The sequence below is a fragment of the Brachyistius frenatus genome, unplaced genomic scaffold (assembly GCF_029030835.1).
Source record: "Brachyistius frenatus isolate BFR_SWC_R1_liver_20210118 unplaced genomic scaffold, ASM2903083v1 Contig_196, whole genome shotgun sequence".
Lineage (NCBI taxonomy): Eukaryota > Metazoa > Chordata > Actinopteri > Embiotocidae > Brachyistius > Brachyistius frenatus.
In genome coordinates, this window is record NW_027210795.1 from 187,823 (window position 1) to 212,696 (window position 24,874).

A 24,874-nucleotide genomic window follows, 5' to 3' on the forward strand; every position below is an offset into this window, starting at 1 on the left:
AATAATGCCCGACATTTAATCTATGTATCATTACTATGATACATACATATTGCAGGACAAAAAAAAAAAATGCACAATACACTGTGAAAACACACGAAGCGGAATCTACATCTATTCATCTGACGAAGTACAATGGCACATGTGAAAAGGCTTAGATTATCTTCAAGTTACAATCTTGACTTAGCGTGCAGAGTCTGACATCAGTACAACACGTATTAGCCCTTTAAAAAAAAAAAATAGCAGTTTTTTAAAATGTGCATCGTCGGGACAAACACAATACGTAGAGAATTTAGCAGATGTGCGTGTGTCGTGACATTTTGGGTGTAAGAGCATTAGTTTGAGGGCGTTTTTTAACCAACATACAATGTAAATGATCCGATTTGAATTTCCCGACAGCCTGCAGATATCCAAAGTGTGCAACTTTGATACAGTACCATTATGACTATTAATTTGAGGGGAAAACACTTGTATTTCTTCGTATTTTAGAACCTATATACACAGTGTAAGAAGTTCTTCAGTTTCCAGAGTTTTAGAAGCAATTAACATAAACTATAGCAGACCTACTGATTAAAGAGCAACACTATAAGATGTACAGGCCTCTTCATATCATATTTTTTTTTACTTTCGATATCACCTAATATGTCGAATTCAAGTCGGTAAAGCCAATAATATTGGTATAAACATGATTTACAGCCGTTGTTGTACACTATTTTGATAAAAAGAGTTCATGTGAGCTTGGAGGTGACCACGGGGTTTTGTCCGTACCAGTACAGCTTCTCCTCGATCCTTTTCTTTTTCCACTGGCAGAGTAAGAGCATGCGAAAGGTCTTTTGAAAAGTCTTGTTACAAAGGGCGTAGCACATGGGATTGACGGTGCTGTTGACGTAGCACAGCCAGTAGCCCAGGTGCCAGAGGGAGAGGGGGATGCAGTCCGAACAGAAGGTGGAGATCAGCACCATGATGTTATACGGCGTCCATGTCAGGATGAAGGCCAGCAAGATGGCGCTGAGAGTCTGAGCCGCCTTCTTTTCCTTGATCAGCACCATCCTCTTCCTCTTGGTGATCTGGTTCTTCAGCGTAGCGTCGATGGGCTTAGACGTCGAGGACGTGGACGGGACGCTCATGGACTCGGCCGAAGAGAAGGTTGACGACGCCATTTTGGCGTCTCCATTTTTGCTTTGGTGCTCCCCGTGAGCCTCTTTGGCCACAGGTTTAAACTTATAGGACACACACTTGCTGCTCTTCTGAGAGTTGCTTTTAGGTGGCGTCTGGAAGAAACTGTCCTCGTCGTAGCTGCTGAGCTGCTCGCTCTCGCTGCCCACTCCGCTCTTGCTGGCCTCACAGGCCTGGTTCCTGAAGGAGGCCTGGAAGCCTCCCGGAGACACGGGCCTGTCCTCGTCCTCCGAGGAGGCGTAGCTGTTGAAGGTGGTCAGCTGCCCGGCTTTGGACCACTCGTCATTGGTGGCAGCAGCTGATTTGGCAGCGTTGCTCCTGCTGGAGGATGACCAGGAGGCCTGGTTCCTGTTATGGGAAGTCGACCTCAGTTTACAGCTAAAACAAGATCTGATGATGGTCTTCTGAGGCTGTGTCACCCCAGATTCTGTAGAATAGTTAATCCCCTGAAGCTCCGCCAGATCTTTTGTCCTCTTTTCTGTCTCCTTGTAGATCCGACAGTAGAGGATGGTCATGACCGACACGGGGATGTAAAAAGCTGCGATCGCCGTCCCGAAGGTTATTACGGGCTCAGAGAAAAACTGGATCTGGCACTGCCTCTCGGAGACGGTCCTTTTTCCAACAAAGTACTGCCAGCAGAGAATAGGTGGGGCCCACAGAACGAGGGACACCAGCCAGGCTAAACCTATCATGATCCCAGCTCGTTTGGGAGTCCGTTTCGCCCTGTAGGTCAGAGGCCTGGTGATGGAAAAATATCGGTCAAAGCTGATCACCAGCAGGTTCATGACGGAGGCGTTACTCGCAACGTAGTCCACGGCCAACCACAGGTCACAGGCCAGGTTCCCTAAGGCCCAGTAGCCCATCAATATATAAGAGGTGTACAGATTCATGGAGAAAACGCCTATGATGAGGTCAGCAGCTGCAAGGCTCAGCAGGTAGTAATTGTTCACCGTCTTCAGTTGGCTGTTGACCTTAAAGGAGAGCATTACGAGAACATTTCCCACAATGGTGATAAGGCTGACAATAGCTGACACAGTCGCGATGGTGATCACCTCCCAGAGACTGTGAGTGACCAGCTGGATATCCATCGTGCTGGTGTTTACTGTGGAGTTCGCCATGTTTCCTCCTTCCCTGGTCTTTGTGTGCTTATTGGCGTCTAACCATCACAGGTGTGTTTGGATTTTTCCTTTCCAGGAAGATCTCCTGGAAAGGAAAAGAAAGGAGATGTAAATATTTATCGCTGCCACAAGATGGCATCAATTCAGCAGTTTTGAGCACTAAATCATCGCACTTGGTTTCACTTCAATAATAAAGATAATGATATTCATGTTTATTTACATTTCCTCTTTATAGAATGTATTACTTATAACTAAATTTAAAACATGTGCATTATATAGTAGCTGAAGAGTACATTGACATGTAACTGCATACCCATATGGAGCACTTTAGGCAATCCCTGCAAACATCTGTGGACCATTTCAAAAATCCGGGTCATAACACGATTTAATGTATTACTCTACATCTGGGCTGTTTAATGAACAGTCCACAAACTATTGATAGTCTGCTAAGATGGTAACACGGTATCTGTGATAATATGCAGGGAAAAGTGATGCAAATAATTATAGTTTGTGACCTAAATTAAAAAGGTTGGGTGCGGGGGGGTATGTAAAGTATGTTTGTACAGCGACACGACTTTAGCACATCGTTCGCTGTTCTTTTGATCACTCGAACATCCTCATGAATGTAAACAGATAGTTTCCCTCAAATTGTACATAAAGAAATACTGTAGGAAGAAAACCAACCAGCCTTCTTTTAGTGAAAATCAACTCTCAGGGAGCCACTGCTGCACATTCAGCCATAAAATTGTTGAAAGTGTAAAAAAAAATTTTTTTTAAATGATAAGAGGCAGTCCTGGGAATGAAGTTGCTGAAACATCCAAATGTTTTCCTATATTTGAAACTCAGCAGCTAATTTGTCAGCCATGTTTTGTCGTTTCTGCAGGGTTTTATTTTTTTAAGTTGGCATTAAAAAAAAAAAAATCAGACAAGCAGAAAACATTTTCTGTGAGGCCAGTTTCAGCCTTAAGTTTGGTTTTCCCCGCTAACACGTAAACAAACCAGTCCAGGAATACTGAGCAGAGAATCCATCATGGAGCATTGCGGATTTCACATCCATGCAGTGGTGGAAGTAGCAGACATGATTCTCCACCCTCAGCCTCTGAACCAGTAGAGGGCCCTCTTTACATACGATAGCCTGCAGTAACACTCTCACTCACAAGCTCACTCTCAGGTCAGTTCGGTGGTCTGAAGGCACTTTTCGTTCATCAGTTCTGGTCACTACAATCAATAGTGAGCGAGCGACCATCCGTGCCAGGCCCACAGGAGACGGTCACCGCTCCAAGCCTCGCTTTTCATGACCTACAAACACATGACGGTAGCATGTGCTCTTGATTTTGCCTTGAAGGTTTTTATTAAATGTGTTGAAGCAGCATTAAATCGCCTGGATTAGAAGATATTTCCATAAGCAAATGATGCCGGTTTGTACAAAGGCTGGTCAATGTATCAACGTTAGGTCGATAATTGTGATATGAAACAAGATATTGTCATAGATTTTGAATATTGTAATATTGTGATATGACTTAAATGCTGTCTTTTTCTGGTTTTTAAAGCTGCGTGACTGTAAAGCACTAAAGTCAGCCTCTGCAATATTGATATTGAGGTATTTGTTAAAAAAATAAAAAAAATAAATGGATATTGTTTTTGTCCATTTCACAAAGCTCTAATTTGTACCCATTCAATCAGTCGAGCCTGTAAGGCAGAAGCCTCTAGTTGTGTTGCACTGATCCACGCTGTCACACTATGAGTAAGCTCTCACTCCCATCCTCCATCTTTCCAGGACGGACACTCCTCTCCCTCTGGAAATATTTCAGCCAACTTGGCACCGTGACGTTGGAATTTTCAGCTACGCCACTTGCTCTGCTTACTATTAGCGAATTGTTGTATAACGGCCCAGCATCTGAGTCCCGTGTGTGACCTTAAAAACTCTCAAATTCAGCGTTCACATTTACTGATAACGTTAACCGTTGATAACGACCAGTACAGCAGTGGCATAAATCCCCTCTGGGAGACTTAGATCACCTCCACAGAGAAAATCCTCCATGCGGGTAATACCTGAACCTGCAGGCTGTTGGCCAGAGCACCGACACACATGTAGGCAGAGATATCAGAGACCAGAAGTGGAGGAAAGCTCTGATCACAACACTGCAGTAGAACAAATGTGGAGGAAAGCAGGACCGCACAGCTTCAGAAAATGTAGTCTAAGTCCAGGAAGTTGGCTAAATCTTCTCCGAGGTGCTGAACAGAGAGCTCTAGGTTACTTGGCATAACTCTGCCTCTCTTACATGCTGATGACGTGTCTCAGTCGTCATGTTTACGACTTTAAGACCCATTTTTTTCTTCCCAAACTGCCTAATCCTGCGGGACTCAGATTGTCCCTCATCTTGGTATATTAAAATAGCATTTCATATCGCATCACTTAAATAAAGAAGAGCCTTGAGTCCGCAGAGTCTCTTTTCTTCTGCCATTTCCAAATTTGTAAAGTTTTCTTTTTTTTTTTCTTTTTTTTTACTGTAATTGCATCGAGAGCTTCTTCATCCACTGGAGAGAACAGAGAATGATCATGTAAAGTCAACATACTTTTGTTAAAACAGGGATGGTGTGAATTTTCCATATCTGTCACCATTGTAAAGAGATTTTAATGACACGATGGCAGTCGGTCCACACTGGACGGAAACATCTCACCGAGACCGATTCCTTCATACTGAGATTCCTTGATGGACACTTTCCTGCAGCGCCACGATAAGGAGGACATTTATCTTAAAGTCTTAAACTTCAACAACTATTGCGATTATTATTTATTATATTATTTTAAAAAAACAAGGCAGTGGACAGGGTAAACATCGTAAGTAAATATCAAGATGTGGATTTGTGAACAGGGAGCATGCTGACTTAAACCTAAAGCAGATTTATTTGGTTACTTGAGGTCAGAAGAAATGAATCATTTTTTTGAGACGTGTCGCTGACATCAAATTCAAAATGAGCAGATATTTTTCATGAAACAATAAAATGTCCCAGTTTCAACATTCGATGTTTTCTTTTACATTTCCATTTGATTTACATCCCAACTTTTTGGGAAACAGGATTGTAGCATTCAGATACAATCACCTTGCGTTGAAACTGTGAACTTGTTATCAAGCTGCAATTATTGAGTAACACTGGCTTTAATCTGGAGTCATGTTTGTATTATAATATTCACTCTTTTAGCTGTTTTGATCTCCAACAACAACAAAAAAAGAGCAAAGGAAATATCTAGCTCTTCTCTGCTAATAGTCTTCACCTAGTTGTCTCCCGTCACCTGGTTAATGTACACTGGGTTATTAGAGCTTTACTTTAGAAAATACATAACAATATGAGAGGTGAGGGTAAAAATAAGAACGTTTATGGATTTGACAATTAGTGAACAGTGAACTAAAACTCACTAAAGCTGAGCACAGCATCAAGAGAACCATTTCACATTGTTTTTAGATGGTTTGATAGATTTTTTTTTTTTTTTAAAGCAAATGTGTTATTGCTTTAAGTTGCTGTTTTGTGAATTTTCTTCTTAGCAGTAGTGAAATAAAACATTTTAGGAATGAGTCTTTATTCTTCAGTGTGTTTACCGTTAATCAGCAATCATTAAATTAAGATGATGAACTTTCACTTCGCTGACGTTAGCATTTAGCTCAAAGCGCTACCCTGCTAAGTTCTCATCGTGGACTCGGCTTCTATTCAGGCCAAGTTTTCTACGACAAATTTCAGAATATAAACCATGTTGTTTTTTCTGTTCAGAATTTTTAAAAAGTGGATGCGAGTGAACCAGCAGTGAATATGTTCAATGCTGTAAAAATAATTAATTGATAATGACAGGTACAGCGTTTGAGAGATGAGGATATTCCTGACTCACTGATGACTGTTGTGTTCTATGCTTTTATACACACACACACACACACACACACACACACACACACACACACACACACACACACACACACACACACACACACACACACACACACACACACACACACACACACACACACACACGAGTACCTCTTGACCTCAAGAGGTAGAACAAGTCAAGCCTGCTAATAGCTTCTAAATCGAAGCAGGAAGCGTTTTAATGGTACACTCTGAGCTCAGGAGGGTAAACATGGAGTCCGCATCCCTATAAATAGTGAATACGGTCTGTTGTGGCCTGTTTTTGGACTTTTGTAAATGTGGTTTGGTATTAAATGTGACGCATGATGGGGAAGAGCTTCGTGACACCGTCTGGGGAAAAAAAGGGTGGGGGTTTGAAGAGCAAAGATACTGCTGCAGGATTTCAAGCACGATGTGTGCGCGTTTTTTTTTTTCCCGTATATGAAATGTATAATTTTCATTGCAGTCGCTGCAATGAATCAGTGTCAAACAGTGCAAAGGATACCTTGCTGTTGCTCTTGCCAAAAGTCTCCCCTTATTACCTATGCATTTCAGAGGATCCGACCCTGATGGGGAAATATCGCGCTCGCTCAGTATGCATAAGTAATGGTCACTGATCCAGTGATTAACAGTGCTCGAGTTTCTGTGTGAGAACAGGTAGCACAAATCTGCCCTGAGCCTCCATGCCGAGTGCAGAGGCGGCCATGATGAAGGCTGGCTTCCCGCAGGTCCTCTGGCAGCCGGCCACCAGCGCTCCTTTGCTGTATACGCTGGCCACCGCCAGGCCAGCTTCCAGTCACATGTAACCTTTCTTTACACGCCTTTACTTGCAACACATCTGCTTTACCCAGCAAAAAAACCACAAGAAAACCAATAGCGTGTGTGTGTGTGTGTGTGTGCGTGTGCGTTTGTGGCATTTGTGAACGAAAGGGAGAGAAGATGAGAGCGACCATCAGAAGAGGAGAAAGGAGAAAGCAACAGAGACGCGAGTCAAAGCGAAGGAGGCAAAGGACACCATATGTGTCTCCGTCTGAGGATGTATGATGGCAAATCAACCGTGAGCTCCTTTGGCACAACGGTCGGTGCGTCCTGCAGTCGGTCCGCTGACCCGAGGTTAAAAACCTTTCTGGACAAGGACCTTAGATATCGCTCGACTCATTCTGTTTGTCGGGCATTGAAGTAGAAAGAAAGAAGATTATAAATGCTCGCTTGAAGAGCCGCTCCTAAACATGCAATCTGAAATATTCATCAATGTTTTAAGTGTTGGAGGTTAAAAATGCAAAACGCTGGCTGATCAAAGAGACCTACGTTAGGATGATGATGATGAAAATAAAAGAGTAAGAGCGAATATTTAGTAATGTGTAACTCTACATTTTGTTGACTTGGTGCCAAACATTTACTCAACTCTAAATTTAAAACAAGTCAATCACATCTCTGCGACGATAAATGTGACCATTAGCTGAATATTACGATCTACTTAAGGACACCACGGTGGTTTCGGCAGCTGCTGAAGGGAATAAAATGATAACAGTGAACGCCCGGAGGAGTCGTGTTTTATGAGTGACTACAACATTTCATTAATGCCCCATCTTCAGGATAATCATCTGGCCGAGTCTGTCTGCCTTCATTTGCACCTCCGGTTTGTCTGATGTTCGTTCCCAACTTGGCTAATTTCCTCTGAGCTGATAAACAAAAGGCTTTGGAAGCTTCAAGGGAACATTCATAAGATTACACACAAACACATGGATGATGGGCTGAGTTTTTATTTTTTATTTTATTTTTTTAATTTGAATGGTAAATTCCAGCTTGGCAACTCCCAGATCAACAGATAATACTACTAATATTGTCTTGTGAGAAACTACAACACATTCTGGTCATGCTTTTTAACAAACCCACCGAGCTGCTGTTTTTGTTGCAGCTTTAACTTCAAGGATTTTTTTCCAAAAGCACCAGCACCTTTCTACATTTGTTCTAACACCTCACAAGATCTGTGGGGACTGGACGGACTCGTTAAAATCACGCTTCACTGCGTAATCATTCACCGTTTTGTCATTTCCAGTTAATCAGAGAGAAGAGGAGAAAAGGGAGGTGAGAGCCACGGCTTTAGCTTTTTGAGATATCGATTTGTTTTTTTATGGGAGAGAAGATTTTTTTTAAAATGCATCTAAAGAAAAATGAATTTAACATTTCACAACCATGCAGAAGAAATTAAAATACCATTTCTTTTAAAAAATATTTTGCATACTATTATCAGATCTATCAAGGGAAAGTAAAAAAAAAAAAAAAAAAAAAAAAAAAAAAAGGACATTGAAGAGGAGACAGTGTGACAGAAATATGATACTGACTACTGGTAGATTGAGAGTTCACATAAATATGAGAGATTAAAGAAAGAGAGTGAAGGGGAAAATAAACAACTACGTGAAGAGGTTGTTTACTGACTTACAACCTATGAAAATACATATTTCTGCACGGTAATCAATAATAAATAACTGGTAGCTACAATTTAGGAATAATATGTGGCTAAATAGATATATATGCAGTCTGGTGTGGCACTTTTCTATACAGTAATTCTTCCAGAAGAACAGATGCGCTCACATCTTCTGCAGAGCACATCCTCTGTTGCATTCATTAATGTAAAAGGCTACATTAAAAATACATGCTGAGACCTCTCAGACATGCACTTGGGCACACATGACGCTATTTCCTCTTAAATCCAGGTCATGCCTTTGTGCATTAATCAAAAAGTGCACATTCAATCAGTCATGAGTCTCTGAAGACTCTGAAACAAGCTGCTGACATAAAGGGGGGTGGGGGGGGACAACCAAGATGAATATACTCACAGTTGACTTTCATCAAATCTCACGGTCTTCTGTTTAAGGGAAGACTGCGTCTCCTGGTGAGAGCAAAGTTCATCATTAATCCCTTTGTTTTGCCTGTGAAGCCTTCAGGTCAAGTGTGGCACTGAGGAACAGGATCACAACACAGTCGGAGGGAGGATGGTGGTGGATGAGAAATCCTGCTGACTTGACCCTCGCATGCCAGAGAGGTTCAAGTGTGAGCACAGAGGCAGAGGAGAACGAGGACGAAGAGCAGGAGGAGGGTGGACTCCAGAAGGCTTCGGTCATCACTGCTCAGGAGGCGCACGGTGCAGCATCACGCTCCCTGCATCCAATACAGCCTCGGCGTGTCCACAAGAGAAAAGTATCCTCAAGTTGCAGGGCATCCGTCCTCAGTCATTCATGAATTAATGAAGAATCTTCTCGGGAGCTAAAGAAAGAGGACAGTAGAGAACTTTTTCCTCCCCGTGTGAGCTGAGCGAGAAGAACTGTGCCGCCTCTCAGTCAAGTTGAAGCCGAATGTCACGGAGAGGCAGCCTGAGCCAAGTTAATCTGCCTGCCACGCTGCTGCTGCTGCTGCTGCTGCTGAGACACAGATGTAGCTGACGCTAGCAAGCTGGGAGGAGAAATTCCCATAGGGCTGAATGGTTCATCATGTTTCGGGACAGTGAGCATGCAGCTTAGACCACAGAGTGTGAGAGGCAGGGAGGGAGGGAGGGGAGGGAGGAGGTGGCTACAAGAAGGGTCGGTTTTGGACGGTGGGGGGGAGGAGTGAAAGTGTGTGAGGGAGTGTGTGAGGGAGTGTGTGAGGGAGTGTGTGAGGGAGTGTGTGAGGGAGTGTGTGAGTGAGTGTGTGAGGGAGTGTGTGAGGAGTGTGTGAGTGAGTGTGTGAAGGAGTGTGTGAGTGAGTGAGTGAGTGTGTGAGGGAGTGTGTGAGGGAGTGTGTGAGGAGTGTGTGAGGGAGTGTGTGAGGAGTGTGTGAGGGAGTGTGTGAGTGAGTGTGTGAGGGAGTGTGTGAGGGAGTGTGTGAGGAGTGTGTGAGTGAGTGTGTGAGGAGTGTGTGAGGGAGTGTGTGAGGGAGTGTGTGAGGAGTGTGTGAGGGAGTGTGTGAGGGAGTGTGTGAGGAGTGTGTGAGGGAGTGTGTGAGGAGTGAGTGTGTGAGGAGTGTGTGAGGGAGTGTGTGAGGGAGTGTGTGAGGAGTGTGTGAGTGAGTGTGTGAGGGAGTGTGTGAGGGAGTGTGTGAGTGTGTGAGTGTGTGAGGGAGTGTGTGAGTGGAGTGTGTGAGGAGTGTGTGAGGAGTGTGTGAGGAGTGTGTGAGGAGTGTGTGTGAGTGTGTGAGGAGTGTGTGAGTGTGTGAGGGAGTGGAGTGTGTGAGGGAGTGTGTGAGGAGTGTGTGAGGGAGTGTGTGAGGAGTGTGTGAGGGAGTGTGTGAGGAGTGTGTGAGGGAGTGTGTGAGGAGTGTGTGAGGAGTGTGTGAGGGAGTGTGTGAGGGAGTGTGTGAGGAGTGTGTGAGGGAGTGTGTGAGGAGGTGGCGGTGAGGAGGGTTGTTTAGTCACAGGAGGCGAATCAAATCCTGTTTTTGTGTGGTCGTATGTGTCTCACACACCCATTAATTACCTCCGGCGGCATGTCTTTTGTCTGTGTAGAGGGGACGGTTACCGTGGTTATCACCACCGCCGGCTGTCTCTGTGTTTGAACGCCGGTGAGGCTGAAGCAGCGAAGGCTATCACCAAACTCATCTGCAGAACATGAAACACCTCGGCTGCTTTTGTGCTCACAGGGGAAAGAAGCGACATGGCCGGGCCAGATAAGCAGACTACTGAAGTGACATGTTTTTTTATTTTTCACTGGGACCCTTGTGTGCGTGTGTGTGTGTGTGTGTGTGTGTGTGTGTGTGTGTGTGTGTGTGTGTGTGTGTGTGTGTGTGTGTGTGTGTGTGTGTGTGTGTGTGTGCGTGCGTGCGTGTGTGTGTGTGTGTGTGTGTGCGTGTGATTTGTCTGGCATTAGGCGGCTGTCCTTAATCCAGATGATGGTTGCTGATCTGCCCCATAAACTCCCATCAAATCACCAGAGAAATACACTACTAAAATACCTGTACAGTATACTGCAGGTGTTTTCCCTCATTTACAGTCATTTGTGGCACCGGCTCATATTCAGAAGGTCAGAGGAGAAATTTGGCTGCTGATGTCGTAGTCAGTAATCAAATTAATTTTGCTAAGAGATTTGCAGTAATGCTGTTATTTTGCCGACGACAGCATATAAAGTGTAAAAAAGTGGTTCCCAGCCAGAGTGCCCCCCCCCCCCCCCCACACACACACCTTACAGATCAGCTGCTGCACTCTGCAGGGTTACAAGTCAAAAAGTTTGGGAACAACTGGGTCAGTAAAAGTAGTTTGATAGGACTTTTGTAAAATAAATAATAACGCAGAGATCAAATATGGAGCCAATAAATAAAACCGACGTTAAAATACGTTGTAAAAGTAAACAACGAAGCCATAAACTGATGATATGATCCAACGTGATGAGGCGACCTCACAGAATAAAGAGCTGAACTTTATCCTGCGGAGCAGCAGAGGCTGGTTCGCACATAACGGTCATATTGATATTTGGTATAAATGCATCTCGGAGCTGCATGTCGGTGGTATGATTGATGCTTCTCATGAAAATCCCAACACGTATGTTCCAGACAGCACCGTGTACCCCCCCCCCCCCGCCCTCCCTCCCCCGACCTTCCTCCCGGCCTGGACAGTCTAATCTAATGCCATTTCCAGGCAGCTGGCCAAAGGACGACACCTGGCTCATCATTACCGCCGAATCGCTGACCTGCACAAAGTTTACAGTGTAGCTATTGTATTTATGAACATGCACACACACACAGAAAGGTGCAGGTGTCCACACACACACACACACACACACACACACACACACACACACACACACACACACACACACACACACACACACACACACACACACACACACACACACACACACACACACACACACACACGCGCGTGTGCTACCACCCTACAAGATTCATATTGATCATTTTCTGTGCAACACACCTGATTGATTAAATCACACAAGTCTAATCAAAATAATGACATGCTTAATCCTATATGCAATTTAAATTAGATCAATAACTCAAATGCAGTATGTGACCTTTAATACTAAAATCTAAATATAACAGTTTTCCAGTGAACATCACTGAGCCAGATGGTTTTTTTTTTATTTTATTTTGATCCGTCTCAACCCATCCAGCAAAATCATATATTTAAAAGGGTCCTAATGATAGCAGATGTCCAGAAAGCAATGAAGCCCACTATCATTCAGCCCTCCTCCTCTTCCTCCTCTTCCTCCTCCTCAGGTCACTGTCTGATCCGTGTGTGCCTGGGAGAGAAGGGGCGGGGGGGGGCATCAAAACAATCAGAGATGGATTGCATCTGTCCACGGGGGCTTGCTTATCTCCTGACCCAATTGTGCACCCATACGCTGGCAAAAAAAAAAAAAAAAAGATCATGCATGGTGCAATTCTAATATCTTTCCATCTTTATTTTTTTCCATGCCCGAAGTGGAAGTCTTTGTGTTTGGAGTCGAGAGCTGTTCCTGAACTGAACCAGCGGTAAATGAGCCTCATTTAGTGGAATACTGCTGCTGTCGCTGTTGTTGCGTTGTCATTAGCCAAATCAAAGATTAGCCTTCGTCACTATAAAAGGAAAAAAACATCCAGCAGAACGACCTGGAACGATCAGAAGCTCACTTTAATCTCGCTGATCCCTCGGCATGCGTCTCTCCACAGCGGCTGAAATAATCGACTCCTCTGATGTCCTTCTCTCTGCCGGGCTTTGATGTGCAACAAATGTTTATCTATCCGTCTTCTTCGGTCTCCCTCCAGCCCCCAAAGCAACAACTCCTTTCTGACTTAACCATTTGTCAACACCTCGTACTGTTTCAGTGGATTCACGATAAGACTCCCGGGGGTTTTCCTTTTTCTGGTTTGAGATCTTTTGATGACGGTTGGATTTTTAAGACTAGAAGTTGATTAAAGCTATGAATGCATTATGCTTATCCACTTTAGAAGTGTCCATATCTGATAAACGGCTCATGAGCTCTGCCTCCGTACAACGCAGCTTTAATGCTGCCTCGACAGATTAGATGGAAGGCAACTGTGATTGAGCTGTTCTTGTGGAACTGTGGTTTCTACTCCTTTAAGGACATCCAACACCGACTCTCCAGACACGCCTGCGTCAACAACAATGACCTTGACCCGAGCCAACCTGTCCAAGTGTGAGTGTTGGTGTCGCTTTGTGTGCGTGCCTGTTGTGAAAGGAAAGGTTTATTGGAAATGGTGTGGAGGTTGTCGGTTTTATGTTTATGTGACATAAACATTACAGTGTCGTTGTAGGTTTATAGGCAAAAATAAATCTGTCAGGAATAAAGTCATGATGGGGTATAAAACCTGAATAGAGTCTCCAGAGAGGCAAGTCAACATTTCAAAAAATCAACTTATTTGTTGTGTTGCCATGAATTAAAATAGAGGATCAATAACACTTTTATATCTGTCTGTCAATACCAAACTAAAACAAGAAGCTAGATAGCTTAGCTTAGTGTAAAGACTAGAACTAGGAGGAAACAGCTGTCTAAAGGTTACACATTCGCACCCCTAAAGTTCAGTTATTACCTATTTATATCAAGATGACTTAATTCATACAAAAGCTGAAGTGCAAAAATGACACTTTGTTTTTTTGGAGCAACTCTGACCTCACTGTACGACTCCCTGGACTCGTTCTTTTCTTAGTGAGGCACTTCATTCATTTGCAAAGCTTTGCAGGTACTGAGTAACGTGCAAAGTAGGCAACTTCTTTTCAGTGTTTATACGTCTTGACATTTAAAAATCGTTTTCACTGAATTGAATGAATTTATTTCTCCGTGTTTAGACACACGAGACCAATGCACACACTCACAGTGGGATATTTATGTAAATATGCTGGATTTTTACTTTCTTTCTTTTCTTTTTTTTTTACCCTATTTCCCACCTCTGGCTCACTGACTCGCCATTGTCCTTGTTTGTGCAGGTGTGTGTTGTGTGTATGCGCTCATGGGTATCTTGACACAGACACTGCTGGGGACACCGTGTACAAGATGTCCACACTCCCTCCCTATCTGCTCGTCCGCTCACCGCCCCCATCTGAGTTATTGGTCGCCAAAAAAGGGTATCAAGGCTTCAAATATGCAAGGCCGGTGCAGCGCAGGATTGTCGTAGCCGCAGCAGCAGCAGCCGTCAAATTTCCACCGAGAGAAAAACTATTAAACACCTTTTCTACACGGCTAAACCTGCCTGACCCAGAGAGAAAATAAAAGGGCAGAAAAGAGAAGTGATGAAGGATGTTCAATACGTGATCCTCTCTCTCCCCGGCGCCGCCTGTCTGCCTGGCCGGTGCCCTTCTCTCATGTCGGGTTGGCCTTGCTGGGCTGTCTGTGTCTTTTTAATTACTGCAATTCAGGACCACCCGCTGAACGCCTCCATCTGCCTCTCTGAGGAAAGACGAGAGAAATTCTCAAAAAGAGAGGGCGCATCATCCAACAGCGATGAACTGCATCCACCATGTTGATAATCGGCCCAGAAAGGAGCACTTATATAGTCAATCTTCATTTTCAAGCTTTTACTCAGGATCTGATGAGTCTTTAGAGAAAGTTTTACGCTCACATTTCATCTCAGTAACGCCGAAACTACAAATCCTGTCAACCTGGGCGAGCTGAGTTCTGCGTTCATCCCCGGTACGTTGATCTAATGTGCTGAATTCACATGCAGTATCCGGAGGTTCAGTATGTTTCAGTGAATCTCGCTATGGTGGTTGAATCTGTAATGTCTGAAAGCGTAAAAATAATAGAAATCTATGCGCCACTAGCCACAGTTTCTGTTAATGTTGTTTATGAGAGATAATGTTTTTTTTACTGCGAGGGGACGTTTTGTCATCACGAGCTCAGTGGTGAAGAAAAGGGATGTTATTCATACCAGGATTCAAAATGTGAATAATCACAATAATCTGTGTCGGCATCTTTCCATCCTGTTCCCCATCGGCTCCTTATTTCAACACCACAACCACAGCTGTGGTGTTTATTATTGTTATTGTTGGAATGCAATATCTTCCGATTGATCTCTGCAGTATGACAATACCACAACCCTCCATATCATAACTCACAAGTATCTTATAACTTCGCATACTCTACATCACATGTCCAGATCAACACAACAATAAACAGCATGCAGACTAATGTCAGGTTTCTAGCTTTATTTCATTTCAGTTAAGATCTGTCTTTTTATAGCTCATCTATCTCTGGGTCTCTTTCTGTTTCTTGTTTTGTGATTTGATCTTCACAATATTACAACTTCCCTTTGCTTTAATGGAGGAACTCTATCTGCTTGAATCTGTTAAAGGAGTCGTTTGGCATTTTATTCCTTTTTGCTTTCTTGCCAGGACAGACATGAGAAAATCAATAACAATCTCTCATCTGTCATTCAACATGAAGCTGCAGCCTTCAGCCGAACAGTGAAGCTTAGCTCGGCATAAATACTGGTCGGATACAAAAAATAAATATACGCACTCTCAAATAGTTGGATATTGGTCCTGTTTCCAGTCTTGGTGCTGCATGTATGAAGAGGCATATTGATCTTTTTGTTTAACCTTCAGGGAGAAAACTACCTGGGAGATAATCCCGTCTTGTCCAAGGACACTTTGGCATGAAGCATGTTGTACGTTTCAGCAGGAGCCTCCACACCATGTGTGCCCTGTTGCTTTTCTGCCCTCATCACCATCACCATCACCTTCATCATGCTCTGAAAGAAATGAAGGGTGAGCGGCAGATGAAACGTGATCTGAACTTTGCTGTGATGATCTCCTTCTTTTGTTTTCTACTAATCATACCTCAAAACCAAGTTGCAATGTAACTGTTTAAAATGATATAAATGATTGCTTTAAAGATGAACACATCGTAGCTCTGAAGTAAGAAGTCACATTAAAGCACTTCGACTTCCACCACTTGTTACTAAATCAAAGTCCTTTGTTCAACTTTTCACACAACAGTCTCTCCTCTCCAACAGATAAAACCTGTTTATGTGGCCTAAAAGATACGATTAGATCTTGCTACCAAAAACAGCCTGACCCAGTTCAGATTGACCAGCAGGCCTAGCTCAGAATGAAGAGACTTGAAATCACTGATGCTTTCACACTGTCATTCACAGGAAAACTGTGATAGGATCTACTGATGCGCGAGGAGTGACAGAGACTTGAGGTGATGTTAGTGTGCGAGTGGAGAAGCTCCGGTAACCTGCGATTAATCTCGCGTTGACGCTGCCACCCTGTCATAAAAAAGTGAGGCTCAGAGGGCCGTCGCTCACCTGCTCACCGGCGCTGACATTTACAACGACGAGTCAGGTCAAGTCCAGGTAGGAAGTGCGTGACAAACAGACCTGAAAAAGGAGTAAAGGTTAAAAGTCAGCGAAGAATATTTCAACTTCATGAGGAGACATGAGCTGTTGATACCAGAATACTAGATGCACTAACACTCACTGTTTTCAGTGCAGAAGTTTGTACTTTATGCACCTGGATGATGTACAAAAAAAATAAAATAAATAAACGGTCCAAAATTTAGTGCAAAATGCTGGAAACTTTCCACACGCATCGGTCGCCATGGCGGCAGAAAGGGAGGGAAAATTGATCTAAAAGAAATTCCAAACTGCGACAGTCGAGGAAGCCGAAGCTGCACAAAAGTGTTGGACACAAGCCATCAGCGTGGTTATTGTTTGCTTTAAACAGAAGGCACCAAAACACGTTGAATTCACAGTAAAATGAAGCTGGTAGAAATGTTGGCAGACTACACAGAAAGAAAGAAAAAAAAAAAAAAAGACACGCTTGGTGATCTCCATCACACCCAACACCATTTTCAGGTGTGCACTTCTGCTCCAGAGTTCATCCATCAGTGTTGTTGCTTATGGAAACATCCCATAAAGTAATCCATTAGAGCGCCAGACTTTAAGTGCACCAGATGAAACCATTTAAAATGGAAGTTCTCGGCAAATGCATTTCTGTAAAAAGTTTAATTTCACATTACTGCAGGGGATTTGTGCCAGCGTAGCTTTTTTGCTGAGAGCACAGCTTTCAGGAAGTTCCAGTTGTTTCAGACTGATGGCCAAATCATTTTAATGAGAGCATTTCATTGTAAAATATTTTCCGTTGGACAGTCTTCCTTAGTGTCTATCAGTGCTCGCTGTGTTGTCGCCATACATTGACTTTAAGCAGAATTCAAATTGATGTTTGGTGCTAGATCCAAAGCTCTCCGTATAATTTTATTATAGCCGAGTTCATCTTTTCAACCTCTAAAGTCTTGTTTTCTACAATCAGAGGAAATTCTTTTCATTCTTCTGTCCATGACTTGCTAATTAAGAATTAAAGACTCAGTTTAATTCATGCAGTGTGGGAGAAGGACAGACATCCTTCCCAAGGTCTCCTTTTTATACAAATACAAAGAGAAGAACAACTTTAATTTGTAAATGTGTTGTTTTAACGTTCACTTGGTGGTAATGCATTACGGCCACCAACAGGGGGCGGCAATACACCTAAAAGAAGATTGACAAATGCCGTTACGAGAGCTGGTATATAAAAGTGGATGTCTCTTTGGGGTCTGAAAAATTAAGTCAATGCGAAATGCTTAAAACGGCAATACCACTGAGAGCCACTGGAGGTCTATTAGTTTTCTGGAGGTCCTTCAGAAAATAAACCGTCATTAATTAGATATTAGGCATCAAAAAGATGTATTTTTGGGGGCGTAGTGTCCACGTAGGGGGACCAGGTCTCAACAAGCCAAATGTGGGACATAGAGAACGTTTAGGTGAGACAATGTGAGACACGTTACCGACGGTGACAGGTGCTCAGAAATTTGGATTTATTTATTCAACGTCAAAAATAAACACACACAATGAGGTGCAGTGCAAACTCTGCTAGATAAAACTAACGTAGCAACGTAGATGCACCTGATGAGGTAGTCAGTGGGTTACTCCAACACGCTTGTGCCGATTACCTAAATCACTTTACTGCTGCTGCCGGACCTCCCATCACTGTAGTTTACAAAGAAGTAGAGCGGTACAGAAACAGTCTACATTAGTCTCAGCAAAGTCAGTGACATCCCTTCAAAGGTGGACTTCTGACCAGTTTTAGCACAAATACTTTAAATCATACGACCAAAATGAAAAACTTCACACACACAAAAAAAGGACTGTACATTAATCCGCCGTGACTCATCGCCACGAGCACAAGAGAATAAGTTTTGTGTTCTGCGTGGTGACTCACTCACCTTTTCCGCCTCGTCGTCGTCGTCTTCTTCTTCTTCCTGTCACTTTTGTTCTGTATCTTTCTCCCTCTTCCGTATCTCTGTGCACATTCCTTGGAAAGCATTTCATGCCTGAGCAAAGTGCGTCTGCTTATCCTAATCCATACCTCATTGCCCTCCTCATGGCCCGAGGATCTCCGAGAGGCTTTGAATTGTTCTAGTGACGGACCCACAAAGGCTCACCTCGGCTCACCCACGTCTGGACGCTCCACACTACGCACCTCAAAAGTAGAAGGAAAAGTGACTCTAAATTTTCATCATCCTGGAAACCCCCGAATATCCTGCATCATGGTTTTCATACTCAATGTCCATGTCGACAGTCAACAAATGGAGAAACGTATACACACACTCTGAAACCCATTAAACCATAAAACACAGACATGACTCCTCACCTCGCATTCGTGTCTGTACATATGATGTCTGACATTTTGCTGTCCAGCAGTGGCAGAGCGGCGCTGTCGGAGTGCATCTCATCTGCTTCCTGTCACAGTCGCACAGCATCAATCTTCCCCCCCCACCCCTCCGTCCCTCCCCCCTCCCCGGTGACTCCATTCAGCTCAATGGCAAACTGCCTAAGGAGGAAGGACAGGAAGAGTAATTCTTCAACGGCTCACTCAAGAGTCTGAGAATCTTTTCTTTGAGTTTGAAACGATGTGGAATCCATGCAATGTACCGTAACGGGTAAAAGAAAGGCATCTTAAAGTCCCTCACACCAAAGCACCACATTCATTTCATGCTTTTACTTCATTCTTAGCAACCGTGTATTAAAAATGACTTCTTCCATCTTGTTATCCTGCCGTGATGTTGGAGAGGTCTCGTATTTATAAAAAAAAAAAAAAAAAAAAAAACAGAAGAGCTTTTTCAAGGTTGTTTTTGCAGAAGCTCTTCAAAAGATGTGTTTTTATACCTGCACTCCCATCCAAGAATATACAAAGAAAAATGTGATTAGTGATCAGCAAAATAGGCTATTCAAACATTACAGTCCCAATCGGAAGAGGTTTTATCGAGGAAAAACACGATACTTAACTGCATCCGGATTAGAGAAGTAGAAACCTTGAGCACAACAAAGAGCCTGAAAAAAAAAAAACACAAAGAAAATCCTCTTTGAAATTGTGTATTTGGTATCTCCTTCCAGCATTTCTAAAGAATCTCACGCTTTGTTGATAGCATAATAACAGCGTTACAGCAACAGGTTATTTTCGATAAACAATTAAACAGTGTTGTTTATCCACCCGATGCAGCAGGTAAGCCGCCACGGCTCAACGCTGGCTCTTTCAGTGGAGATAATGGCGTAATTGACCTAGCCTGTTTTTGCTGGTGGTGTGGAAGAAACGCTGAACCTCCTTCAATGAAATGATTTCCCTCCTTTCTAAGAAGAAAACTGTCTGCACAGACAGTCTGCAGACATGCTCGGTGCTCTGAGAAGGCTTTTATACTCTAAATACTAACATTCAACTTTCCCCTTCCACTTCACACCAACCAAAAGTCAACCAGTTAGTAATAACAAGGAAAATACATGTTTCATTTGAAGAATACGATCCATTATTGTTTATGAATGAAAATCCTATTTTTCTAACTACAAACACAATCTTGTGTCTCCATCTTGACGCTGTAATGATTGCACATCTCTTCTGTGCCATTCGAGTGAAGATGCTTCTTTTCACAGCGACATCTATATTTGAAGCGTCGTCTGCTGTCATGGCAACAACTTTGTGTTTTATCAGAACGAGCTCTATCGACCCAAATTCTCTTCATTTACAAGGCTCGACAGATTCGGATTCAAACTGAAAATTAAGGGGTTTGGCGGAGGCACGCAACCACGGGACAGTAATTATAGTTTTCTCTTTATTTATTTTTTAACAACATGAAAGAATGATTAATTATTTCCACCAGCGTAACACACAGCTGCCTATAGGTGCCAGACAACAGCAAATGGCAGTGGGTGCAGTAGCGCACAGATCTTTTGTGTGACTTTAATACTATGCTGTTAGTACTTTGGTTAAAAGCATGTGCGCAGAGGCACACTGAAGGCAGCGTGGAGGCTTTTGATGTCAGGTTCTTTTGTGTGTAAGCTTCATGGCTTTTAATGAGGCAACCTGTCTCATTATCGTGGCTCCGCGAGGCCCCTACACAGCCACATGGTGGGACAGCCTCTGCTCACTGTTCTCAAGCCACAAATTACAGCAGCTTAGCGCCTGACTGGGAATAGAGGCCAACCTAGTCGCCCTTTCTAATGGCACCCAAGGGACACAGAGTTGGACATGCACGTACAGTACGTTTTGTCAAAACTATCTTTAATAGGCAATTCCTTTGTCAGTCTCATTAGAGTGAAACTTTAGGATGTGAGGTATGAATTTGGGATATTGCTTTCATCTGCCGAGTACAAATATTCAGTAAGTTGTGCCACAAATTCGTCCCTGATTTTAACACAGCATCTGTTGTGACTTCTCACTCATTTTGTTTGGCAGTAATTTGCCAGCACATTTAGCTGGAAATAAAGGTTTCTTCAGTCATGCCAAGACTGGGGCCGAATTTTTTATTTCACCTGGGGACGGCTTAAAAACAGTACAGCTCACAGCAGGGATGGAAATATCATCAGCAGAGTCAAATTAATATGCTTCACAGTCTGTTAAATTCAGATTAACAATATTTCACTACCTATTCTGCAGCTTTTCCTTTGGTTAACTTGAATTGACCTTTTCAAATTTGGATGCACTTTAATATGTAAATATCAGTTTGTTCTCTAAAGTATATTATTTTTCCACTGACACCTTAATTAACTTTGCTGTCATGCAGGAAAAAAAATATTTCCAACAAAAGCTTCAATAAAAGAACTATGAACTTTTTAGCAAAGCTTCTCGTGTTTTTTTGTCCAATTTCTCAGTCCTTTGTTTTTAACAATTTAATTTCCATTGCTCTTTTTAATAGCACATGAGCAAAAGATTAAGTTAATGAGGTGAAAACTAATGAAATAAAAAATAAAAAAGTGTAAGGGAAAATAAGGTGAGTGTTTGTGTATATAAATGTGACTGTGCTTTTATCACTGTGTGGCGATGCTTCTGATATATTATATTCTCTCCTGCTCTGTTCACAGCAGACATCTGAACATTAACAACATACTGACGGTGACCTTCAGAATATACTGCCGATGTTGTACGATTTATCTATTCACCTACAAACTTACTACATTTTGTGTCAGAGCATTTCACCAAGTTATTAAACTGACTTGAAACTTAAAACCTGGAAGTCAGAGATCCATAATCCTGCTTAATTTTTGTGAAACAAAAAAATAATATATATATTATAGTTTTTTTAATTTCTAGTAAGTGTTTTGATTTTCTGACATACTTTCTACTTTACATTAACTCACTGAGGTTCCTTAAACCTTTAACAGATTTATTTGAATTGAATGCAGTGCAATGATCTGTAACACAACACCAACATATCATCAAGACAAATCAGATTTTATTTAATATATATATATATATATATATATATATTATCTCGCACTGCTTACTTTCTGCACGATAAGGTGTGGAACTGATAGTTTGAGCTATTAACCCCTTGTAGTATTTTTAGTCCAGATCAGTTTTCAGTGCATGTATATTTTAAGGATACTGCGCTTTCAGCCTGTCTGTCTGTCTGCCAAACTTTTTCACACTCTTTAATTAGCCTACGTCGGCAGTGTTCATTACTTTACATAAACCAGTCGTTCCTTTGAAAGCAGTTTCTCACTGCGAGTAAAGTAAGCAACACGCCTCGTCATCATTTTCCCATCAGTGAACCTGGAATCAACCTCGTGGTGTGTTTTCCAAGACAGCTTCTGTGAAACAGCCCCCAGTCCATAATCTTACCCTCATCCCATAACCACGGGGTTTTTGTGCCGACACCAAACCAGGGGCTCTAATTTAGGAAACACTCCCGTGGGTTGAAATAACAAATGACATATATGGTCGTACGTGTTGGAAGACTTGTTGTGAAGAGTATAACTCACCCTCTGTTCTTCGCCCGCTGAGTCGGCAAGACAAAAGAAATGGGAGGAACAACAGAGGAAAGATCCCTCTTCCAGGATGAACAGACATGTAAACTTACAATAACAAGCAATCCCAAAAGTAAAAGATACATCGTAAACATGACTAACCTGGCGGGACAGCAACTTCCAGGACCTGAGCAATGACCTCGTCTCCACTTTGAAGACCTGAAAAAAGAACAGACTACGTTGACCCAACAGGCAAACAACAAAGCACACGATTCACATCGATGAGAGCAAGGACACAAACAAAGAGAGCAAAAGAGACAAGGTCAAACATGCACAGCAGGCGGTTCAGACCCATTATGTTTAACAGTCCTCTGAACCACTGTTCACATAAAATAATGATTACAGGAGTTTTAAACACACGAGTGAACAAGACACACGCCATGTCAAACCTTTCTCAAAACAAACTGTTGCTCTCCAAGTGGACCGCATTAGTTATAACCAATAACTGCCAGGAATCAATCTAAAATCTTATTTTATGTAGCTATGTTAGCACAATAACAACAACAAAATTAAATAATAATAACTGTACAAAATCTGCAGTTCAAGAGGAATTTTATTTATAACTTCCTGCATCTCTTCACAACCTACAGATGGCGTGAAGTTGTAAAAAGTCCAACCGGTCCAGAGACCCGTCCTGTTCTGGTCCTTGACCCTGATGCAGCTGCAGCATCTTCAACACCTCCAGACCTTTCTATACTTGGCACAGCCCACAGTCACTCTGCGTGTTCCTGATGACAACCGCACTACATTAAAATAGCGTTTGTTGCCCAAAGCAGTAGTCAAGGTGCCGAATGCTAATTGGGTGGGATGTCTGTCAGGAGTCCTCAGTGGGCTGATACCTGCGGGCCACTTACCCATGTTTATTTTGGGCGTACAGCCAGTGCCCTTCATGTGGTGCTGCCCCCCTCCCCTCCTCCTTCTCCACACAGACAATTAAGCATCTGTATACCAACAAATTACTGGTTCTCACATAAGCAGCCTATCGCACGAATTTGGCATTCGATAACACAAGCCACGCTGAATTCCTAATTTGGATGAGGCATGCTGCGTTTCGCCTCGGGCGACTCTTTTCATATTGTTTGAGCTTCACGACGGTGTCAGATGTCGATGATTTTGTATGAGGCGGATGCACTGTCGTGTGACTTTGTTGTGCGTTTTGGCAGGGTCGGCGATATAAACCACACAACTACAGTTTAGGATAGTCTTTGCTGCTCACTAGTATGATTTCCTCCTTTCAATAACCATGAATAATTAATTAATGTATATAATGTAACGTGTATCCCTGATGAAGAGGGATGAGAGAGGTGCTCTTAATGGAAAACAAACACAGTTGGCTTCACCAACTGCTGAGAACTCCTGACGCATCAGCTGTCAGGAGGTATGAGGAGGCCTCATACAGCTGGCCCTTTGAGTAAATATTAAAAGTGACACGTCTTCAAAAGTTTGAGGAGGAACCAAGGCTAAATCATAAAGTGCACTTTGATGGTTTAAAGTGCAATACTTGTCTTTTTAAGACGTCTCAAGCATGAATCTTTCATTTCCTTCCTAAATAATGTGCCATGGTTTATTGATGAGATTCCCTTTCCTGTGGTGCCGTGTGCTAATTGGTTGAAGTTGGACTGAGCTCCTGAGTTGAGTGAGGAGAATAAAAACAAGGTGGCTACTTTGGATTACTTACACGGGTCGCGCTGCTGAACATCTTGCACGGTGTTGAAAGCTTCGTCAGACCTCTAAGAAGTAGCTGAAAGCAAACGTGCACAATGTTTACATGTAGTCATGGAAGTGACACATATTACAGCACATGTACAAATAATGAATCATCTTTTTTTTTTCTTATTTACTGCTGTCGAGTGGGAGGCAAGAACAGAGAAATCATGAAAGAGTGTCAGCATGATGAGGCAATTGTTTTAGCATTTTGTTGTTGAGGTCTTAAGGTTTTTGAAGTATTTTGTCACATTTCTTTTCCTTTTGTTTCATTTTGAGTCACACTGTAAAACCTTTTCATATTTGAAAGTTAAGTAGGCAGGATTTGACCAGCGTAATATATTAGCTCAATGAACTGCTATTTTATGGTAATGCAATAGTTTTAAAGTGTTTATTGAAGTAACTGCAATATACTGTATACGTTTTAAACATTCAATCAGTTTAGAGGTGCATTTGATGTGATTTTTCATTATTTTACTTGGTAACTGTAACTTAAAAAAGCGACGAATTAAATATTTTATGGTAACCGTGCATTAGTGATGGGGGTCAGGAACTGGCCTGATTTCTCCCTGCATGTCCTGGTCAAGGAGGTCAGAGTCCGAAGCAGCACAGCAGCATTTACAAGCTAAATTAATGTTGGTCATTTAGCGTCTGCAGAGATGTTGTTGCCTCCACAGGTCTCATCTCTGATTACAGTTATATTACAATCGTAATGTTTC

At 42.6% G+C, this 24,874-nt stretch overlaps 1 protein-coding gene across 2 annotated transcripts; it reads right to left on the reverse strand.

Annotated features, from left to right (window-relative positions):
* Positions 1-435: 435 nt before the first annotated feature.
* On the reverse strand, positions 436-16,473 carry chrm5a (cholinergic receptor, muscarinic 5a). 2 transcript variants are annotated; one of them, XM_069718687.1, is made up of 2 exons: positions 16,425-16,473; positions 436-2,376 (listed from the first exon to the last, which is right to left on the reverse strand). In XM_069718687.1, exon 2 carries the CDS (start codon positions 2,289-2,291, stop codon positions 726-728), a length of 1,566 nt encoding a protein of 521 aa, XP_069574788.1. In that variant the 5' UTR covers positions 2,292-2,376; positions 16,425-16,473; the 3' UTR covers positions 436-725. The 2 variants fall into 2 exon arrangements, with proteins under 2 accessions (XP_069574788.1, XP_069574787.1); XM_069718686.1 differs by lacking the exon at positions 16,425-16,473 and adding an exon at positions 9,029-9,648.
* Positions 16,474-24,874: the final 8,401 nt, after the last annotated feature.

Bases quoted from the DNA above. Each gene is read 5' to 3' on its own strand.
- chrm5a (XM_069718687.1), bottom strand. From the start codon at position 2,291: ATGGCGAACTCCACAGTAAACACCAGCACGATGGATATCCAGCTGGTC.